The sequence below is a fragment of the Lipotes vexillifer genome, unplaced genomic scaffold (assembly GCF_000442215.2).
Source record: "Lipotes vexillifer unplaced genomic scaffold, Lipotes_vexillifer_v1.1 scaffold519, whole genome shotgun sequence".
Lineage (NCBI taxonomy): Eukaryota > Metazoa > Chordata > Mammalia > Artiodactyla > Lipotidae > Lipotes > Lipotes vexillifer.
In genome coordinates this window covers 1,363,243-1,384,945 of record NW_006773945.1, presented here as the reverse complement: position 1 = coordinate 1,384,945, position 21,703 = coordinate 1,363,243, and the positions used below count along the sequence as shown (strand labels likewise).

Genomic DNA, 21,703 nt, shown 5'->3' with positions numbered 1-21,703 from the left:
CTTTCCCTTTCTCTCTACTTCCCTCTTTGTTTCTCCCCTCCCACCTTCTTTCTTTTTCTCTCCCCCACACCCCCATTTCTGATGTTCTCTGTCTCTCTTTCCGCTGCTGTGCTTGTTTCTGGGTTTTCTCATTAGAAAAACTTAGTCATCACCACATAGCAGTGATCCACTTTCAGGGGACAGCCATTAAGAGAGTGAACCATTTAAGACTTTCATATTGTAAAAGTCCTAGGTACGGGAATATTGTAAAAGAGGTGAGGCAAATCCATTTAGTGAAGTGCTCTGCAAGGTGCCTCCCTTGTCCAGATGTGGAGTCTTTAGGGACTTCCCAATGCCCAGTCTTATTTCTAGCACCACTGATTGTAATTATGTATATTTTACATGGGCAAAATTAACTAGCAGGTTGTGGTACTAACTTTTATGAGCTGATGAAAAAAAAAAAGACTTAAATAAATTTTAAATGACTTTTAATTTTAATTTTTCATTCTATATCAAGAAGGGATTTATCCTAATTGTCTTATTATTTTACCTAAATTCTCATCTATTTTGAATTTTCTCTGTTGGCTTTGGACCTAGGGACAGGTAGTTATAGTTTGTAAAGTTTAAAATAAATAGTCTATTTTAGTTAATTTTTCTCAAGTTCTTCAGATTATGACCAAAAAAGGCTAGAGGGCTGATTTTGAAACTGTTATGGTGAAAGATGGTATTTGAAAACTTTTGATGAGGGAAATTGCTGCTGTATTTACATTTTGAAAAGTGTTTCCTTATTTATGCACTATTGACTTCCTATTGAGACTCAAAATTTTAAGTACAACTGGTAAAAATTCAATGGATCAAACTCAGTAAATCTGAAGTCACTGGAATAAAGCCCCCTAAGAAAAAAATGTGTCAATTTTAAAGGTCTTTCCTAACTGAAGACCATTTTGTGATAGAGCCAAAGGTTAATAAAATCAGTAGTGAATGTAGCAATTTTACAGATAAGCTATTCACAACAAGTGTAGTTACTTGAATAAAAAGCTAATTCAGTTCTAAAATGCCACATGCAGTAGCAGTGAATAGCTGCTTTTAGGTGCTTTCTGGAGGAGGATAAAATACAGAATCACGGCAGTCTTCTCTTCCAGCGTCCCTGGCTGCCTGTAAATTGCTGTGAATGGGGCTGTGGGCTGACAGGCTCTATTAAGACAAACTGCCTTTCTCATCGGAGAGATAAAATAAATCAGGTGTTTAGTCAAATTAAAATACTTCAGCTGGAGCAGGCCCTGGGGAGCACTGATCCACCTGACTAATCTAAGAGAAACTCAAGACAGATGTGGTTTGGGGATAAAGACGACCCCATGGAAAAAAAAACAAAACAAAAAAACACCAAAAAACCCCCCTACTGCACTGTCTTTGTAGTTGGAGAATAGATACAGTTTATAGCGGAGAGTGTCAGGCGCACACTGTGTGTGATATTGGATAAAAGCAGGCGCCCTAACTTGTAGAGAAGCTGTGTATGGAAGCTCTTTTTTCTGGTTCCCTTTTTTTGGTTTATGAAACTACTTATGTTTTTATGGAGAGACTATTTTCTGGCAATGCTTTTTAGAGAATCATTTTAAGATAGCCTGAAGGATGTGAAACGGATGATGTAGGCAGCTACTGATGACCTCTGCTGGCCTGGGCAGATCTTCAGGATCTGATCTGCTGTTTTTCTAAGTGGATTTTATCAAACCTCAAAGCGTGATTTAAGACAAGATTTTCTACATAGAGTTAGCCTACCTCATAAGAGCATTCTATTGGGTTGCCCAAAAAGTTCATTCAGTTTTAAGTAAAAATAAAAGACACATTTTTCATTTTCACAAAGAACTTTACTGAACAATGTATTTATTAACCAAACGAACTTTTTGGCCAACCCAATGTTTGGTCGTTTGCCTTCCTTAATATGTATTTAGGCTGCCCCACTATGTCCCATAAATTGTCTGCTTTTTCAGCAACTCTCACAGTTGTAGTTCCTTTGCTATGGCAAAGTTTCATGTTCAATTAAACTAGTATTTTTGAGATGAGATAACTTGTGTTCGTAGGTTGGTTGGTCAGCATGATTTAGACTTGATGTTGCTTTTATTGTAGCTGCATACATATTTGCTGTTAATTAAAACAAAAATCCAGCACCATGGATTTTAAATACCTGGGTTTAAATACCTGGGTTTGTTCACTATATGTGAACAAATACAATGGGTATAGAACAGAAAAGAACACACACACACACACACACGTGTGTGTGTGTATATATATATATATATATATATATATATATATATATATAGTCCCTTGGGGATCATATTAACTAGAAATCAATTTAAACCATACAACAGCTTACATTCTCTAAATGTGTAGGCTAATGTGTGTGTGTGTATACATATATATCCATATGTGTATTTCCCATTTCAAGGGCAATTTTAGATGTGTTTTACTACTACATTTCATTCCAACTGCATTTGTCATGCCACTCACATCTATTCAAAATATATATGTGCTTCTCAAATTTAAGGAAAAGATAATGACAGCCTTATATGAGTACCCAACTCTTCAATTTAAACATACTGATCTCTGGCTTGTCTTCTTCTTAAACATGTATCTTTTAAGTTCAATGAAAGACTTATTTAGGTGTTATTGAATTTTTATAATTAAACAACTTGAGTGTCGTGCTGATTTGTAAAAAGATTCAGTTAAATGGTGTTATTCTGTAAATTCAGAAATACATGTCTATTAGTATTGGAAGCACCAATGCATTTATAGACCTGTTGGCTTCACCTTGAACAGAAGAGGCTAAGAAGCCATTTGTGTGTTGTCTTCAGCTTCTCTGTTTCCTATGCAGAGGAGAAAGGGAAATATATTGAAGATTTTTGAAAAGACAAAGTTTAACCTGGGAGAGAAGAGAAAATTTTCCAGTCTTTATTGGAGAATCTAAATACCAAATTTGACTCTTGTATTGGTCCTTGCCCAAAATTTCCAATGAATGCTCTTCTTTATTAACAAAGAATTATGGTACAGTAACTTTCCCAGTATCCAGTAAGTCTTCTCTTAACTCACCTCATATACATACGTATAACAAGATAATTACACGTAGATCAGAATGTTGCCAAAAAGTATATGTAATAAACCCCATTTATCTATTCTCATAACTTTCCAAACTATTCTCCACACTGTAGCCAGAACACCCACATCATCTCTTGTTTAAAGTACTTTAGTGATTTTGAAATTTTCTTAGAATAAACATGAAGTTCATCCAGTGGTCTATAAGGAGCTGAATGGTGTGACCTTTTCCTACCTTTCTAGCCTCATTTGGTCCTCTACTCTCCTTTGTTTTTCTTATTTAAGTTTTTACTACCTTCTTTCAATTTCTGGAACACACTGACACTCTCCACCACCAGCTGCCCCCTCACAGGGCCTTTGCCTATATTGTTTTCTCCTACTGAAAAGCTCCTTGACCACCCTCCAGCTCTTTGCCTAGTTAACTCTGTTAGCTTGTTGCTTTGTCAGGCGTAACTTCCCTACCCTTGAGCCTCCGACACTTGGTTAAATCTCCCCCCGAATGTCTGTCCTGTTTATAATTCTTATTTAGTTGTAGTTTACATTTATATGTATGATTATTTGATTAAGGTGAAAGGGAACTTTGCTTTTTCTTGGTATGGTATCGGTATCCTTAGTTCTTGATATAGTACCTGAGATTCAAGAAATATTTTTTTAATTAAAATTTAATGAAATGAGTAAGTAAATTCCATACTTGTTTTATGTCTTCTCATTGCTATATATCATTGACATTTATATTAGTTGAGCATGTTGTGCTTTGGAGGAGATTTTTATGATCCCCTCCAAGAACCTGATTTTGTATTTTAACATTTCTGGATCAAGAAGTTTTCTTTCACCAAGCTGAGTTTCCTATTGCTGAAAAAAAACTCATCCAAAAAAATCACTTTCAGTAGCTAGAAAGAACAGCTGGTCACTATCCTTGATGCAGTATTTGTTTCCTTATCAGTGGAGTACATTTTCTAACATCATTTCACTATCTTATTTTTCTTTTAATTTTAATTTTAGGCCACCTTTCAGCTCAGTCAATCTTTAAGGGATATGGGATATTGACAGTTTATTTATGTATTTACTTATTTATTTTTAAGGACTTGAATTGGCATTAAGAATACCAAGGCAATTCTAAATATTGTAGCTTATCAGCCTTACCTTGTGGGAATCATATACTAGTAAGTGCTAGCCAGCATCACCTGAAGGCTTGCTTTTCCCATGGGCCCACTCAAAAAATAGGCCCATTCCTAATTAAAATACGTTCAGTTTCTCAAATTGTCCTGGTGCTTTCCTAGCAGGAGTGAGGGGGGTTTCATAAAGAAATTGGAAGTCCCCTCTTCCACACACACAAAAACTGGCAATCTTTATCTCTTTTGACAGCTGGTGGCATCTTTCTGAAAAGCTTTCAAAGCATAGATCATTTCTTCATAATGAAACCTGTGTGCTCAAATACAGTGGGTTGTGTGTTGAAATTCTTATCTTATGCTATGGCAAAATGCTCTAATTTAGATTCACAAAAGGATCCTGTACCCTTTACTTAGGAGAGCTGTGCAATTTGCCCATAAATAGGCTGTTCAGCACCATTAGTGCATATCGTAGGTGTGCAGCGACATCATAACCTTTTCAACCTCGAATGTGTTTTTTCCTTTTGAAAAGAGTGACAAAGGGGTGAGGGAGCCCCCTAAGCAACATTATTGCCTTTAAGGATGAACTTGGGAACTTTAGCTTGATCCCCTCACCAGAAAAAAAAATCAGTTTCAATTCTTTCTTACCTGAGGCAAGACAGATTTTTTTTTCTTTCTGTAGCACTCATCCCATGGCCAAGAGTGACCCCTGACTTCTGAGATTCAGAGACAGATCTTTGCACAATAGAAAAATTTTATGAGGGCAGTGATCAGAAAATTCCTAAGTAACATTATTTAAGCACCTATTATGTCTTAGGTCCTCTGTCAGTCATTGAGGGTAGAGGTTGGTTATAGAATATTAATACAACCCATAGTTTCTAATCTTTGGTACTAAATAGCATAAGATTACTAGCTTGAGCAGATAGATTTGGGTGGGGAGGGAAGGGGAATGTGGTGAAAGGGAGAGAATGGACTAGGTTGTTCTGTTTTGTTTTCTTTTGTTTTGTTTTAAAGAGCAAGAGGGAAGAGTGAGTGAGAATTTTATTGACAACAGTCCTTTCTCTTGGCAGGGGCGATGACTAACCCTAGCGTTCATTCCATTGCTACTCCATAGAGTTCCTGCACTTACAGTGACCTCCAGTTATTGTCCCAGATATTTAAGTGTCTTAGGGTAGTCCCTTCCTAAATCTGCCCACCCACTCGCTTCCCTAATTCATTCAGAATTTTCTCAAACTTGTGAGATATCTTTTCGCTTCCATTTTAGGTACACCTGAGAGCCTGGCAGAAAAAGAACGGCAGCTCTCTACCATGATTACCCAGCTGATCAGTTTACGGGAGCAGCTCCTGGCAGCGCATGATGAACAGAAAAAACTGGCAGCCTCACAAATTGAGAAACAACGGCAGCAAATGGACCTTGCTCGCCAACAGCAAGAACAGGTGAGCCCTGCAAAAGGAGCTGATGAACTGGAGGTGTGGAAAGTGCCAAGCTCAGCGAGTAATCACATTGATTGGTTTATTTGTCATAAGCCTTCCTAAAAAAAGAATGAAAGAAAGAAGCCTTCTGGAAATCCAGGGTCACCGAGAATACTGAGGGGATATGTGGAGGACAAAGAAAGGCGTCATAGCAACTGGGCATAACTGAAATGATAACATTGTTCCAGAACATTTGGATTTGATTAATTACTTGGGGATACTTGTTCATGTAGGCATCACGTATATTCCCAATGTAGCTTAACCATGAGTAAATCGCTTCTCTCTGGGCCTTACTCTTCTCTCATCCAGAAAAGGAGGATCCTGGTCTAGAAAAGCTTTGAGAATCTTTCAGTTCACTGGTTCAAGCTAGGGTGGCCATATGTCTCAGCTTTTCCAGAATAGCTCTGGTTAATGTCTGTTTTCCAAAGTAATTATTAATACTCCCCTCTTCCACTTGCAAAAGTTGTCCTGGTTTGGATGATAAATTATATGGTCACTTTATTTATAGCATAGGTAAATCATTAAAAACAAATTAACACATGGCTCATGGAAGAATTTGACTTCATTGACTTAGAAGTGAGAAAAATAGCAAAGTTTGTGTGTATCTTTTAAAAAATAAATCACTTTCCCAAATGTTTTTCCTGTCTCATAAGAGTGCATTAATCTAATAACAATGATCCTATAGAGTAGTCCCTGATGCTTTAGATCAGATAGACCCAAATTAATGTGCAGTTTTTAGGAATCTGACATTATTACTGGAATTATCTTTTCAGTTAAATGTATTTTATAGGGGTATATAGAGCAATATATGCTCTGTTGATTTTAATGAGTTGTGACGTCTAGTATTTTATATGCTTGAATATTTGCCCACATGTAGGAATATGGACTCAGCCCCTAATGGAAAATAACATAAAGGAACACTGTAAAAAATCAGAAGTTAGAATGTCATTTAGCTATCCAGAGATGACACAGTAATTAACTATTGACACTTGTGAATAAGCTAGCACAAATTAATCTTGACACATTTGCAGACGAGTGATATCTTACAGTGAACACTTTGTAATTATATTTCAAAATGAAAATTAAATGACACTTAAAACTAGGTTGTCATGCTCAATGAAGCGAGCATGTAGCTCAACCGATTGGCAAATAAAATTCAGAATTTGAGCCACATGGTGCTTATGTACCATGCTTCACTGTGTCAAACCCATACATCTAGAGTGGATGATAGTAATTGCACTGTGGTGTTTTGGATGCATTTCTATGCAGCACTTTATCATTTAGGAGGGGCCATCAATATTAGATGTCTAGTGGTGTTTCACTGGATGGCTAAGAGGAAATAAATATTCAGAGATCCAGCATGTATACCTAGAATTGCAGAGTGAGTTGTCCATTTCTGATTTGAGTGGTGATAAGCAGAGTGGGCCTTTCCAAACTGATTAAATACTGTTTCCATTTTGCTTATAAAGCTTTGGGGAGGAGTGATCCCATTTCTCAAACTGTACCCTTCGTTAGGGGTAGCTTTATCATGACTTCTAGAATGAACCATTCATCACCAGAAACCATTAAGCCACATTTGGGGGCAGATTGCTATTTGTCATCTTCTGCTGAAAGGAATGTGATTTGGGTGTGTCCCTCTACTCTATGCTAAAATATTAAAAGGACTCAGGAAGTATACAGCTGAGGGCTGGTTCACACCCATTTCTACTTCCAACATTGTCCATTCTAGAATATTTTGGAAATAGAAGAAATAGGAAGAACATAACTCTTGCCTATAGGGCACCACTAAACCAAGTCCTTCTAAGTGCTTTCTGGCCATTTTTTTTCTCTGGCTTCCTAGGTTGGCAGTGAGTGTGTTCTCACTAAGGGGCATTCCAATGGGCTTCAAACTCCAGCAGCTCAGATTTTGAGGTAATAAGTAGCCTGACACCTAACTCCTGTTTTATAGTAAACACCATTATCCTACAGAAGTTCCCTGCTCTCCTGAGGGGCAGATTCAGTCTTCAGGAGGGCTTGCATTAAGTAGTTAATGTTTCTTTTTTACGGATGAGATGATGTGCTAAGATGTTGAATTTGATTGTTGGGTGAAGCAGGGAATACAAAACTTGTATGTGGATCCTGTACTGTAAAACTAACACATTACCCTCAAAAAGACGTGAATAAATATTAAATTGTGTTTGTTTTTAAAATGCTTTGTACATTACACATTATATCAACAAAAAAAGATAAAGGTTTTTGCCTTTTGCTGTATTTTTTTGGCACTCCCTTGACAGTATTTGTGTTATCAGTTCTGAAAATCTTTACAGTAGAAAAGGTTTCACCAAAGTAGGCCATATTATAAGTAATAGAAAGTTCTTTCCTATCTTTGCTTACAGATTTTACTTTTTAAATACAAATTAAGCTCCTTAGAAAAATGTAGGCAGAGTTTTCCTGTTTTTATTCTTCAAGGATGAGATTTTGAAATTCCCATTCCTTCCAGATGACCAGTGCAGATATAGATGAACTGCTCACAAATGTAATACAAGGGGGTAGTTTTCATGTACAGGTAAAGATTTAGGGGCAAGCAGAGAGATGGCACCTGTTTGAAATATTTCCTTTTCTCCAACTTTCTGATTCTGCCTCTCTCATTTTATAGGAACTCTTTCATGAAGAAGTACAGTAAAGCATCCTTGTAATACCAGGAGAGGTACCTGAGGTAATGGCAAAGGTGTAAGCATTTCATTTTAACTTAATGAAACTTTATTTCTGATAGATTGCAAGACAACAGCAGCAACTTCTGCAACAGCAGCACAAAATTAATCTCCTGCAGCAACAGATCCAGGTCAGTGTATTTTATTACTCTCGTCTGATTATACTTAGATATTTTTCTCCTTGAAAATGGAATTTAAAATGCTGCAAATGCACCCTTCTCTTATAAACAGCACCAATAGAGCTGTTTGTTATTCAGGGATGTTGTATACAATTGTATAAGTGGATGTAGAAAATATTGACTTGGTGGTAGTCTAAGCATTCTTTTCTGATGTGATGCGTAAGCAGAATAAACCTTATCTTTTTTTCCTTCTGCCATTTGCCTAACACAACCTGGTGGAAACCTAATGGTTTCCAAGGTAGCATACACATGCTAGTTTTATTGTCACAAACTACTTGCTGCTTTATATTTTACCATCTAATAGTATCATGGGTAGAAGCTTATGTTTATTTGCTTGTTAGGACTGTCTGGGCCAATTATGAGAAGAATCTTATGACCTAGGAAAAGGTTGGTAATAATTAATTTGTTCTTTAACAGATATTAACTGCATTTCTGCTAGGCGCTGAAGGGAACATAAAGATTAATAAGTAATTGTCTGTCTTCAAGAAGTTTATAGTCTAGAAAGGAAGAAAAACTTGTTCTTGAATAATTGTAACACACTTTAGAAATTCCTTTTCCTTTTCTTTCTTTACTTTTTCTTCATTTCTTTTCTTTTCTCCTTTTTTTTTTTTTTTTTTTTTTTTTTTTTTTTTTTTTTTTTTTTCCCTTTTTTTTTTTTTTTTTTTTTTTTGTGGCAGGTTAACACAATATATAGACCATAATTTCATGGGCCTGGGAAAGAATTCTGATTTCTGTCATTCCTTTAGAAATTTGATGGTTAATTCAGCTAACAGCTTTTTGACATAGGTAAGGGAAGTGGTTTCCATTTTTGAATAGGAACATAGGTGTGTGACTTCTAGAAAGCCTTAGAATAAGCAACTGGTTGTCTGGTGATTAATCCTCAGGAATATTGATCCCAGAGTTATATGTATCCACCACAGTCTCTGGGTTTCTCTTGGTTGCTGTAGATATTTTCTAACCACTGGGATCTATGATTCAGCCTAATTGGGGCAGTATATTCTGAATTATACTAGTCCTTTCCTTGAGATTAGTATCACACCTTCCTATATTTAAAAAAAGTCATTTACATAAAGTCATAACTTTTTTCACCTCACTGAAGAAAGCCAGTGATTTTAACTTAGATTTTTGCTTCATTTTGTAATCACACTTAGTGTTCCAGGTAGTAGTCACTGCATTTAAAATACCAATTTGGTGCCTGAAGAAGTACCTGTACCTAATTTGGCATTTCTTCCAGCTGTGTCTTTACTAGGCGCTCTTAACCAGTGTTTGTTGTTATTGTTGCTGTTTTAATTAGTTCTGATTCTATATTCCATACTCAAGTCTGTATGTTTCAAAATAAAGAATCCAAACATAGAGGAGAAGGTATATCTCTGGCATTTGGGACAGTCAGCCTTTATAATTAAATCTTGAAATAATTTCTCATCCTGATATCTCAGGACTCATGCTGAGATCCTTAATTAAATAACTGTCCAGGTGTTCCCTTGTTCTGCCCTTATTAGAATTTTCAGTGTGTCTCCCACTGCTAAGGTCAAGATTTTTAGCCTGTGGCTTCCTACATTTTTCTCTAGATCCCTCTCTAAGAACTCAGTAGGTGTTAAATAACCTAACCCCATCATTTAGTTCTCTCTGTTTCTCCTATTTGTAAAGCAGAAATGGAAGAAATTCCCTGAGATGTTCTCATATCAGTTACTTACTATTAATGTTTTTACTACCTCTTTATTACTTACTTCTTTGTTTATTTTGAATATATTTCACTTCTTAGTCCAAAGTTGTTTGCAGGAACTGGCTGTCTTAATTGACGTTTGCCTGTTGTACTGAGGATCTCAGATGAACAAAATCAAAGCAACAAAATCAAAGTATTTTAATGAAATATTATAGGCATTTATTGATTACATATGATTTTATAGTTATAACTTGACTATATAAAGTTGATATCTTTTTCAGGAAACTATAGGACATGATCTTAAAATATTATTCATCAGAATGTTCAATCTGAGAAGACAAGAAAGTTGGTTTTTCAAGTGTTTTAATAGAAGTTTAATTGCTTTTAAATTTGTAGATATTTCTCATTGTTTAAATTTGTAAAAATTGAAGCTAATCAGACCTTGATCTCAGCAGTATAAATTATAAAATCATAGAGAGATTCAAAATAGTTACATTAATTTTAGAAATATGGGATTCTTTGTAACAGGAATTCATATTTTAAAAAATAAGAGGAGGCAATAACCTATATTTATAGTTTATTCTGTCCTGAGCTACAGCTTCACTGCATATCTTGTCAGTATTTATCTTATCAAGCATGAGACCATTCAAAGAATTTTTCAAATACTGAAAAACACTTCTCCTTGCACAAAACATATTAATCTCTGACACTTACAAAGCATGTATTTGATATTCAGACTTTTAGTTGTTTTTTTGGAAGGGGAATGGGTTAACTGTATTTTCAAATAAGTTTTTTGACCAGCCATAGGCGTGATCAAATTTAGGAGAGAGACTGTTGTTGGACTAATTTTAATTTGAGCAAAATATGAGATTTAAGAAATGCTTCAAACATTTTTCTATCATGAAACATTCTCCCTTTTGAAAACAAAACAGAGTAAGATAGTAAATACAAAACCTTTCTCTTCTGAAAGCAAATGAATACAGCGACAATTTGAGATCCCAAGTTTGAACTTTTTCCTTCTTTTAAAATCTTGTATCCTAGAACCTATTTGCTAACATGGTCAGCAAGATTAAGCCATGGCAATTGGCCATAGATCCCAAGTATCAGGTGGGATACATAGATCTAAATAATACATTTAAAGATTATTCTTTACTTCTAGTTCAGAATGCTGACTTCTGAATTAGTACTGTTGTTTTGAATTTTGCAAGCTGTACTAGAAAGAAAGGGAAGAGTGTCTAACCTCTTAATAACAACCACACACAAACACATCTGGGTCTGTTATAATGGAAACAAATGAAAACCTGGGTGGTTTGCACACTGAAAAGCAGGATCTTTCATTAGCGATAGGAAAAGGCATGATTAAGATAGTATTGCAGGGCTTCCCTGGTGGCGCAGTGGTTGAGAGTCCATTTGCCGATGCAGGAGACACGGGTTCATGCCCTGGTCCGGGAAGATCCCACATGCCGCGGAGCGGCTGGGCCCATGAGTCATGGCTGCTGAGCCTGCGCGTCCGGAGCCTGTGCTCTGCAACGGGAGAGGACACGACAGTGAGAGGCCCGTGTACCGCCAAAACAAAAAAAAGAGATAGGATTGTAAAAGTCCACGTGCTTATTTTATTTGCAGTCCTTCAAAACTTATTCTAGTTAAAAATTATTTCATTTATATATTCTTTCCTTTAATATAATTTTAATGTAATTTTGCCTTGGTAAATTCTAATTAAATTTTTAAAGGGATACTTTTAAGACCGTATATGGTCTTTAAGCTATGTTGAAACCATAAGATGAATGATTTTGTGAACTAATGTTTTTACACTTTCGATGAGTCAATTTTTACTATTTAAAAATAAGGTTAATAACTTTAAATGATTATTAAAATTCTTTAATGTCAACAGATCTTTTAGGAGGCTGTTTGCTTAGTGAATTCAAATCCCTCTGTTGGTGCTTTGGGGAAAATGGCGATTCCTCTAATTTGTTACGTATTAAGTAATTCCCCGGATATGGAGCCCAAAATAGACATTTTTGATATTTCCAAGACAGAAATAGCACAGTTTTTATCAACTTTGTGGATAGCAAAACTAATAGATCATGGAATATGGATCCTTGGATTTGGGAATGTTGATTCTCATGTTATAATTCCAAAGGACAAATAACTGCTTTAGTAATTTCTTCCTCTTTCTCCCACACCATAGTATCTTAGCCAATCTTTTGAAGCATTTTACTTATGAGTTATGTTGAGTAGGAAACAAAATTCAGTTTGAATCCATTGGGCATATCAACACATATTTATAGCATTTTAATCAAACATTAAATGTAAGTCTAATCTAAGCAAACCGGAAAATATTTTATAAATCTTGATTTCTTGATCCGTCCATATATTTATTCATCTAACCTCATTTGACCATGTCATGGTTTTTGAATCTAAAAATATTCTTCATGGATACAATATACCACATTCTTTGATTTTGATAGCATGTCAGTAGGAACATATTTAACGATGGCATTTCGTTGCTAGAACTTAATCTTTGCAAGAGAATTCACCTAATTAAAATATCTCTGTGAGAAACTTACTTTTTCAGACATGAATGGTGTGATCCAAATATTCATATCTCTTTAGACCCCTCTGTACAGGTGGCGTCCTCGCCTCACATCACTGACCAAACAACAATGGTCTCTTAAGAAGGGACTGATTGGTTGGGATTTTATTTGGGCACTTGGCCTCCTGGGCCAGAGCCAATGATTTAGTCAATTCATATACATATACCTTTTTTGGGTAAAATTGTGAAACTTGAAATTCTTAGCTCAGTTCTTTGTTAATCTTTATGATCAGTATATAATATTCATTGTCCTTCCCTCACAATTTAATACATGAATTAGATGGTGAACTCAACCTGGGGAAGGCCTGAACTAATGCCATTGCTGCTGCTTTGCAGATACTCTCTCTTATCTGAAAACTTTCTCTTTTAAGTGCTCTAATACATACTGCTTATTTACACAGCCAAGTGTTTGTCTCTTCACTGAAGCTTCACTCTATTCTTTAGAGTATGTGAGTATTTTTCATAATAGTGTTTTCTTTTTTGATTATAATATATTCATTTGTGCTATTCGCGTATTTTGTGTGTCTCTGTATTTGTCATGTGGTTGAGTGTCGTTAAATGTGTGTTCTCCTTTCTTCCTACGTAACCAGTAGACATCAATATTATGAGCAGGGAGGTGATTGTTCTTAAACCAGTAAACAGAATAATTTGAAATGTACTCTCACATTTTAAGGAGATAAACCTTGCCTTTTGTTTCCTTCAGTACGATTAACTACAGGCATTTCAGGTATCTGCTGAGCAGCATAAGGACTCTACCTTTCCATGTGAAGTAGCTGTCTAAAGATCAGAAATAGTTACTTTGTACATTAGCCTTCATGGCCTGCATGACCTGGTTAATTAATTTTTTGCCAGCATAATAATAATAGATATATATTTGAAGATATGCTTCATCATTAAGTGTCTAAATGACCTCTAATTTTAAGAGCTGGACCTTGCATTTATTGTCCTTTGGAACTGGCTGAACAGCCAGCAGAAAGACTAAGTAAAGTAAGGGGCCTGCCAGTCTCACATAGTTCCTCTGTCTTGTGTTGTATATGTTGTATCTCTTTGTTAATTGTATTTAGCATTGATAAACAAAAAGCAATTACACTGCTCCTGTTTTGGCTCTAGCAAATAGTCCTTTTTCGGGTGTTATTGATCAGGTAACAGATCTCCTTTCAACAGCCTCTGAACAGGACCAAATAAACCCACTGAAAGTAATTTGATACTTCTATTGGCATTGTACATGTATCTGATACTCTCTTGCAATGAAATGAGAGTTATAAACAAAGCTTAGAAGTCTAGGATTAGCCCCCAGCTTCAGCAAACCCTTAAAATATTTTGTAATTCTATCTTCAACCATGAATTAGCCAGGAAAAACAGACCCTCTCTCCTCTATTTTTCTGCTGTATGCGATTTTTAATTGCCCATGGGCAGGCTGTTATGATCTTCTTTGGAAGTTTAAAACCAAGATAAAAATGCAAATCTAATTATTTCTTTTATGTAATCGAATTAACTTTTTAAGTAATGATAGATGCTGTATAGCCTGCTTCTAACATTTTAATAATGAAGTTTCTGAATTATAAAGAATAGGGGGGCTTCCCTGGTGGCGCAGTGGTTGAGAGTCCGCCTGCCGATGCAGGGGACACGTATTCATTCGTGCCCCGGTCCGGGAGGATCCCACATACCGCGGAGCGGCTGGGCCCGTGAGCCATGGCCGCTGAGCCTGCGCGTCCGGAACCCGTGCTCCGCAGCGGGAGAGGCCACAACAGCGAGAGGCCCACGTACCGCTAAAAGAAAGAAAGAAAGAAAGAAAAGGTAAAGCTGCTATAATTCATGAATAGCAAGGGCCTTAGATAAAAAATATAAATTATCACTGTGGATTAGAAACTCTGCGTGAGTTAATCACGCTAGACTGTTAAAGTTGGAGTGGATCTAGAAGTAAAAAGAGGTGATACTGGACCAGGTCCTTTGAGCTGCTATATGGAATTATTAATCAGCTTGCTACTTATTTTCTAAATGTGGCCTTATGGCAAAGATCTCATTCAGCTGACAAGAGCCTGATGGTGAATCTCAATGCTTTTCATGCACTATCCTTCAATTTCCCCAACCCTCTTTGGTGACCCTCCGTCCTCTATCTTATCTACTTCTTATCTCTCAGACTTTACTCCCCAGCTCCCTCTCAAATCAGTGATACTGAAAATGCAGGGAAACCAAAGTCTCTGCTTCCTTCTGGGATTAATGAAAATGAGAGAGTGCATTACCTCTTCATGGGCAGGAGGCTATGGAGCCCAGTGGGCAGTTGATCCAGGTGGTGCCAGCATATGACATTACATAACACTGTATCAATTCCCCAAGGAAAAAGCAGCTCTTTTCTGTTTTTCTCTTGATCTCTCTGATTACATTGAGGGCTCAGTTTAGTGTTAGCACACTTTAATACCTTTCTAGGATGTGCTAATTTCTCTTTGCAAGAGAGAGAGATCATCTTAGTCTCAGAGCCTTTGGAGGCAATAGTGCTTAGCTTAGAATTTAAATAAAATCATGTAAAACTTTTATTTTCATTGTTATCTGGTTATCTTCTAATTATGACAAGTGATTTTCTGTTGGTTTTCTATTTGAGGTAGTGCTATGAAATAAATGTATTTAAGCAAAAAAAAAAGTCAATTTTTTTCTTTTGGCGGTACGTGGGCCTCTCACTGTGGTGGCCTCTCCCCTTGCGGCGCACAGGCTCCGGACGCGCAGGCTCAGCGGCCGTGGCTTACGGGCCCAGCCGCTCCGCGGCATGTGGGATCCTCCCGGACCGGGGCACGAATACATGTCCCCTGCATCGGCAGGCGGACTCTCAACCACTGCACCACCAGGGAAGCCAAAAAAAAAGTCAATTTAAATAAAACTTTAAGTAAATAAGAACTGAGTACTTGGATATGGCAAAAATTATAAAGGTAGTTCTTTAATGATGGAATTTTAAGGAACTCTTGAAAGAGCACTACACTGAGAGATGTTAAATGTTCCCCCTTCATTCTTCTACTTTCACAGAATGTTAAACTTGGCCACATCCTCTAGAGGTCCTCGTGGTTCTCCCTCACTGATTGGGGGTAGGGTGGGTAGCTATTCCTATCGTACAGCAATATAGTGAGTTAAAAATAACCCTGAGATTATGTTTTTTCTACTTTTTTGGAATTAAAATGTCCTTTCCTTTTATGAAGCACAGGTGATAATAGATGGTATGTGCTTTGTTTGTTTTCCAGTAGTTTTAGTTGGTAAAATAAAAAGTTCCCAAATATGTGTAAGTCCCCCACTTTTGTTTTTCTTTGAAATTTCTTTGGAACTCTTTCTCTAGTCCAAATCCTTTACTTTATACAAGGAAACTGAGGCATAGACAACAGACTCGTCCAGGTTTAAAAAGCTACATGTTGTCAGAGCCATGAGTGGAACCCAACTTTCTTTGACTTCTAGTCTAGTACTATTTCCAACATTCCAGGATGTATCTCAATTTGCCCTTTTTGTGATTTGAATAAATCTTAGTGCACTTTAGTTTTCCAGTTTGTAAAATGTGGATAATAATACCTAACATCTAAAATCTCATTACATTCTCTTTATCCTTAAATGGAAAAAAATTGAAGATTGCCCATTAGAATCAGTTTATATCTCAGGACTACTACAACTGTGTCTGCATACCCACAAGGAAAGAGATAAAAAGAACATAACCGGCATCTTTTTGTAATGTGGTATGAAATGTATTTATGGCTGAGTGACTCTTTTGGTTTTTACATATAAACTTCTTGGCTAATTATATTACTTTCCGGGGGCTTAGAAGTGATATGTCTCTATATTGAGGATCAGTCCCCTTTAATGTTAATACCTGTTTTTATAGCTACCTTCTGCAGCTGATAAAAGGGAACAGTGAGTGACAGCATTTGATGCCAGTGGTTCTCAACCTTGATTGTACCTTGTAATCACTTGGAAGCCTTTTAAAAATACTGATGCCTTGGTCCCACTGTAGAGGTTCCGATTTAATTGGTCTGGGGTACAGTCCCAGATGGGGACTGTTGAAAGCTCTCTAGATGATTCTAGCAGGCAGTCAGGATTAAGAAAAACTGCTCTATATAGTGTAATGCTGATTAAATGATTAAATGTGAACTCTAAATTGGACTATTCATCTATTTATCTATCTATCTATATAAAAATGGACTGAGGGTTGGGGCATAACAAATAATCCTTGAGCAGTTGAAATATACTTTTGACTTTGGTCATAGCTATTTTACTTAATAGCTAGAAAGCTTATAATGGATCATGGTTTAAATAATTTTAATAAATTTAGTTAGTTTTCTAATAACTTGATTTTTTATTTACATATGGGTATATTGGCAAGACAGGAATGTGTTGACATTAGATTTGTGCCTTTGGGAGAAGGTATTTAAAATAAAAATGAAGCATAGTCTTTCACAATAAGACAAAAACTTTTAGAAAATAAATACTCAGAAGCTCTTTGACTTCCACTATCTAAACAGAATGAGTTTTGACCGAGAACATCAACCTGTCATTTTTTTAAGGTGTTTAAAATTATTTTTTCTGTGAAATTGATTACGTTTCACATATATGAGGAATGTATGAATCTGAATGCACTTTTAAGCTAGATCTGTACATATAAATAGGAGGTTAAAAGGATAAAATGCATTGCTTCAGAGTGTATGTAATTTAAAATTTTTGTAGAAGCAGCACACGTATCAGGGTCAAATAAATCAAGATTTAAATTCCAGTTCTACTACTAATTAGCTCTGTGACATGTTTTGCTACTTACTAGCTGTGACAAAAGTTACTCAATGTTTCTGAGCCTGCATCTCCCAGTTCCTAAAAGATGAATAATGATAGCACCTTACCAATTCTGGGATTAGAGATCATCATCTAAAAAAAACCCTACTAAGTGCTCAATGCATTTTATCTATCACTATCATTATTGTTGTCGTCATTCTTATGTATGAGCTATAGGAATAATTTCAGAGTCCTTAAAAGAGGAACAGGGTATATGCCCAGTAGTGGGATTGCTGAGTCATATGGTCGTTCTATTTTTAGTTTTTTAAGGAACCTCCATACTGTTTCCCATAGTGGTTGTATCAATTTACATTCCCACCAAAAGTGTAGGAGGGTTCCCTTTTCACCACACCCTTTCCAGCATTTATTGTTTCTAGATTTTTTGTTAATGGACATTCTGACTGGCCTGAGATGATACCTCATTGTAGTTTTGATTTGCATTTCTCTAATAATTAGTGATGTTGAGCATCTTTTCATGTGCCTCTTGCCCATCTGTATATCTTCCTTGGTGAAATGTCTATTTAGGTCTTCTGCCTATTTTTTAACTGGATTTTTTTTTGATATTGAGCTCCATGAGCTGTTCGAAATTGAGTTATTTGTAGTGAGGTGGATGGACCTAGATAGAGTCTGTCATACAGAGTGAAGTATGTCAGAAAGAGAAAAACAAATACCGTATGCTAACGCATATATATGGAATCTAAAAAAAAAAAAAAAAAAGGTTCTGATGAACCTAGTTGCAGGGCAGGAATAAAGAGGTAGACATAGAAAATGGACTTGAGGACATGGGGTGGGAGGGTGAAGCTGGGGCGAAGTGAGAGTAGCATTGACACATATACACTACCAAATGTAAGATAGTTGGCTGGTGGGAAGCAGCAGCATAGAACAGGGAGATTAGCTCGGTGCTTTGCGATGACCTAGAGGGGTGGAATAGGGAGGATGAGAGGGAGACTCAAGAGGGAGGGGATATGGGGACATGTGTATGCATATGGCTGATTTGCTTTGCTGTGCAACAGAAACTAACACCGTATTGTGAAGCAATTATACTCCAATATAGAGCTATTAGACAAAAAGAGAGAAACGCACATGTACGTATTTTGTGTCTACATGTGTAAGCATGTTTATGTCTACATACATATGCACATTTAGAACCCACAAATTAGTCACGTGAATATAGGATAGTCAATGTGGATGCGCTATAATCAATTATTATCACCAGGGTAATCTAGAGGAAAAGAAAGCAGAAATTTTCTCTGGCTGCCAAATGAGAGCTATTTCAATTCTCAGTAAGAGGACAGCAAGGTTTATCAGGTACTCAGAAATGGTTGACCAAGAATTAGAGCTGCCTGGAGAATGTCTAAAAGGGGATGTGGCATTTTATTCTGGAAAATAGGGTCAAATTCTTACTTTTCACACTAAAATGGGTTTTTCTATTAGATCAGTAGTGCCTGTGGGATAGTAAATGAACCTTTCCAATTTATTTCATAGCTTTTTTTAAATACACAGATGAAGTTAGCGATGTAGCAGCACAAAATGCAAAAGTCTTCTTGTTTAAAATAAAGTTGTTCATATAAATCTTATGTATGCCATCTCCTGTAAGTCAAGCATTTGCCCAGCTTTTGTGAATTATGTCTATACTTAGAATTTAAGAAGTTTAACAGTATGCATACCAGACTTGAGAGATGGGAAATAAAAATTGATATACTGTGTGACACTTGATATAGCACAGGGAAATATCTTTTAAATTTTGAAAGGATATACTGACATAACCATTTTTAATTCACATAAGGTAACTCCCACTTAAAGTTATTAATGTTAGAGTCAGATATTTTTACTTCTTCAGAATAAAAGAAAATAAATGATGCAAAAGGTGTAATGTCTCACTGTGAGACACTGAATTCATATTATCTGCCACCCAATCCATTAAGAAAATATTAAAGTTGTAACAGTAAACAATGAAAGTTAAGGAATTCACAGATCAGAATAAAGAGTAAAGTCCAACCTCAGGTCACAGTCATGACTTTTGTTAAACACACACTTCAGTGGAAGATTTTTATCTTAAAATGTCTACAGATGAGTTTTCTACAGTGGCTGAGATTAGTGCAGCTGGAAAGAGCTCTCAGCTAGGCTGACTTGGCTGCTGCTTGAACATGTTGACAAGGTGGAGTTACTATTCTAAAGAACTCTAACAGGCCATGCTTGTTTTGTGCTGTAATAACATCATTCATTTCCCAGCCACGCAAATGTTGGCTCTTCCTTATACATTCTTTAGTTGTATTATTCATAGGAAAAGGGGGAGAGGGAAACCCAAGAAAACTGATTTTACTTTTGATTGTCCAATAACTTTTGTTCCATTTCAAAAGTTGTGATGATGTCAGGAACCAGTTACCCAAAAGGAAAAACATAACTTATGTACTGTTATTTAATAAAAGATGTAAGTCCTAGTTTGACGTTTTTAAAGCTGGATGTGGCAGAAATTGTTTGTTAATATGTATAGAATTAGTTAAACACAGGGCACTTTAGGATTAGTATAACTGAATGGTGTCTAAGGAGACAATCAGAGAACTGAAACTTCTGGGGGAAGAAGGATCTCCAGCTGCTGCTTCAGCTATTTGTTTGTTCTAAAGGACCTTTATTTCTGTGGCTGTCAGCCCCTCCTTCCCCCGACCTGCATTTCGGTGAGAATTTTGAATGTTATGATGGCTCCCAAATAATCAGTTTAGTAGCTGGAGGCTGGGGTTTGGAGGAATCAACATGGTTATAGTGGTAGAAGAATGAGCTTAGAAGAAGAAGGTGATGGAGAGCGAGAAAGTGCACATGGGTAGGAAGCTGTTACCTTCTTTAGTGATAAATAACAGAGGTTCGAGAAAAAGAAAAACTAGTTCCAACTTTCCTCTCCACTCTATTCTGTGTAATTCTTTGTGCAGACTCAGATTTCTAGATTTTATGTTTGAAGGTTAGATGGAGTGGAGAAACTGTTAGGTGACCTGAAATTTGTCTGTGGAAAAGCCCAGAGGAGTAGGCAAAAGTGAGATATTGGGTTCCAGCCGGAGGTTAGTCTTAGCAGATCAGTTAGACCAGGTCAGATCCACAGTGATAGAGCAAACATGTAGTCTACCATTGGAGGACTTCCAGCTTGTGGCTGGAATATGTGTAATGCAAGGGTGGACACCTGGGCAAAGAAAAATGAAGTTGGGCTTTTGAAGTTGGCCTCCACACAACAGATATTTTTCTGTTAAGACTGTCTGATTTCATTTATTGTGTACCATCACATACACTGGTCTCTGGCAGGGCCCTTTCATGGATTCCATTTTAGGGTCGAAATATACCCTGGAATTCCTAGGGATCCCTTGTGGGAGGAAAGCTCAGGTTATTGGCAGTTCGGTAGAAGATGTAATCTGAACTCTATGTTTAGGACCTTGGCCTCCATATCAATATAATATCTTTCCTTCTCAATACAGTTGGGCTCTGACTATGGAGACCCAGATTTGTGATATATAGTATACCTCAAGTGGTTAAGAGTACAAAGGCAAATGACTTTGTGTAGTAGAATTATAAACTATTTTTTATTGTTTTAGGTTAGTTTTAAAATTTTTTTCTAACACTTATTGCTTTTGTATAAGAAAATTACTTAAAAATTTTAAATATACATTGAAAGAACCCTGGTTTTTAATATTAAGAAAATTGTTAAATTTATTATGGTATATTCATGTGATCAGCTGTTGTAGACTGTTAAACGTGATACTGACAAATAAGTTTTCATGATTTAGGATAATGCTTTCAATGTAACATCAGGTGGAAAAAAAACCCTAGAACATAATAATGTAAATACAGTATAATCTCAGCTACATAAAAATAGGCATTTTAAAAAAGACTGGAAGAGGGTGCATTGCTTTTATAATTAACTTTATTATTACTATTTTACTTTAAAAAATGCAGGTAACAGAAAAGGAGGAGATATCTATCCTTCTATGATCACCTCGTAGGTTGTGATCACCACACAGATCATCAAATCTTGCAACTTGACAGTCATAACTGATTTCTGGTTTCTCTTTTTTTTTTATTGGAGTAAGATTGCTTTACAATGTTGTGTTAGTTTCTGCTGTACAATTAAATGAATCAGCTATATGTATACCTAT

General features: G+C 36.3%; 1 protein-coding gene across 6 annotated transcripts in view; it reads left to right on the top strand.

The window, feature by feature from the left end:
- The window catches only part of SOX6 (SRY-box transcription factor 6), a 527,512-nt gene that overhangs the window by 312,755 nt on the left and 193,054 nt on the right, over positions 1–21,703 (top strand). For all 6 annotated transcript variants that reach the window (XM_007448581.1, XM_007448580.1, XM_007448582.1 and 3 more), the window contains 2 exons: positions 5,443–5,615; positions 8,404–8,472. In XM_007448581.1, the coding sequence (XP_007448643.1) occupies positions 5,443–5,615; positions 8,404–8,472 (242 nt within the window). The remainder of the gene's footprint in view (positions 1–5,442; positions 5,616–8,403; positions 8,473–21,703) is intronic.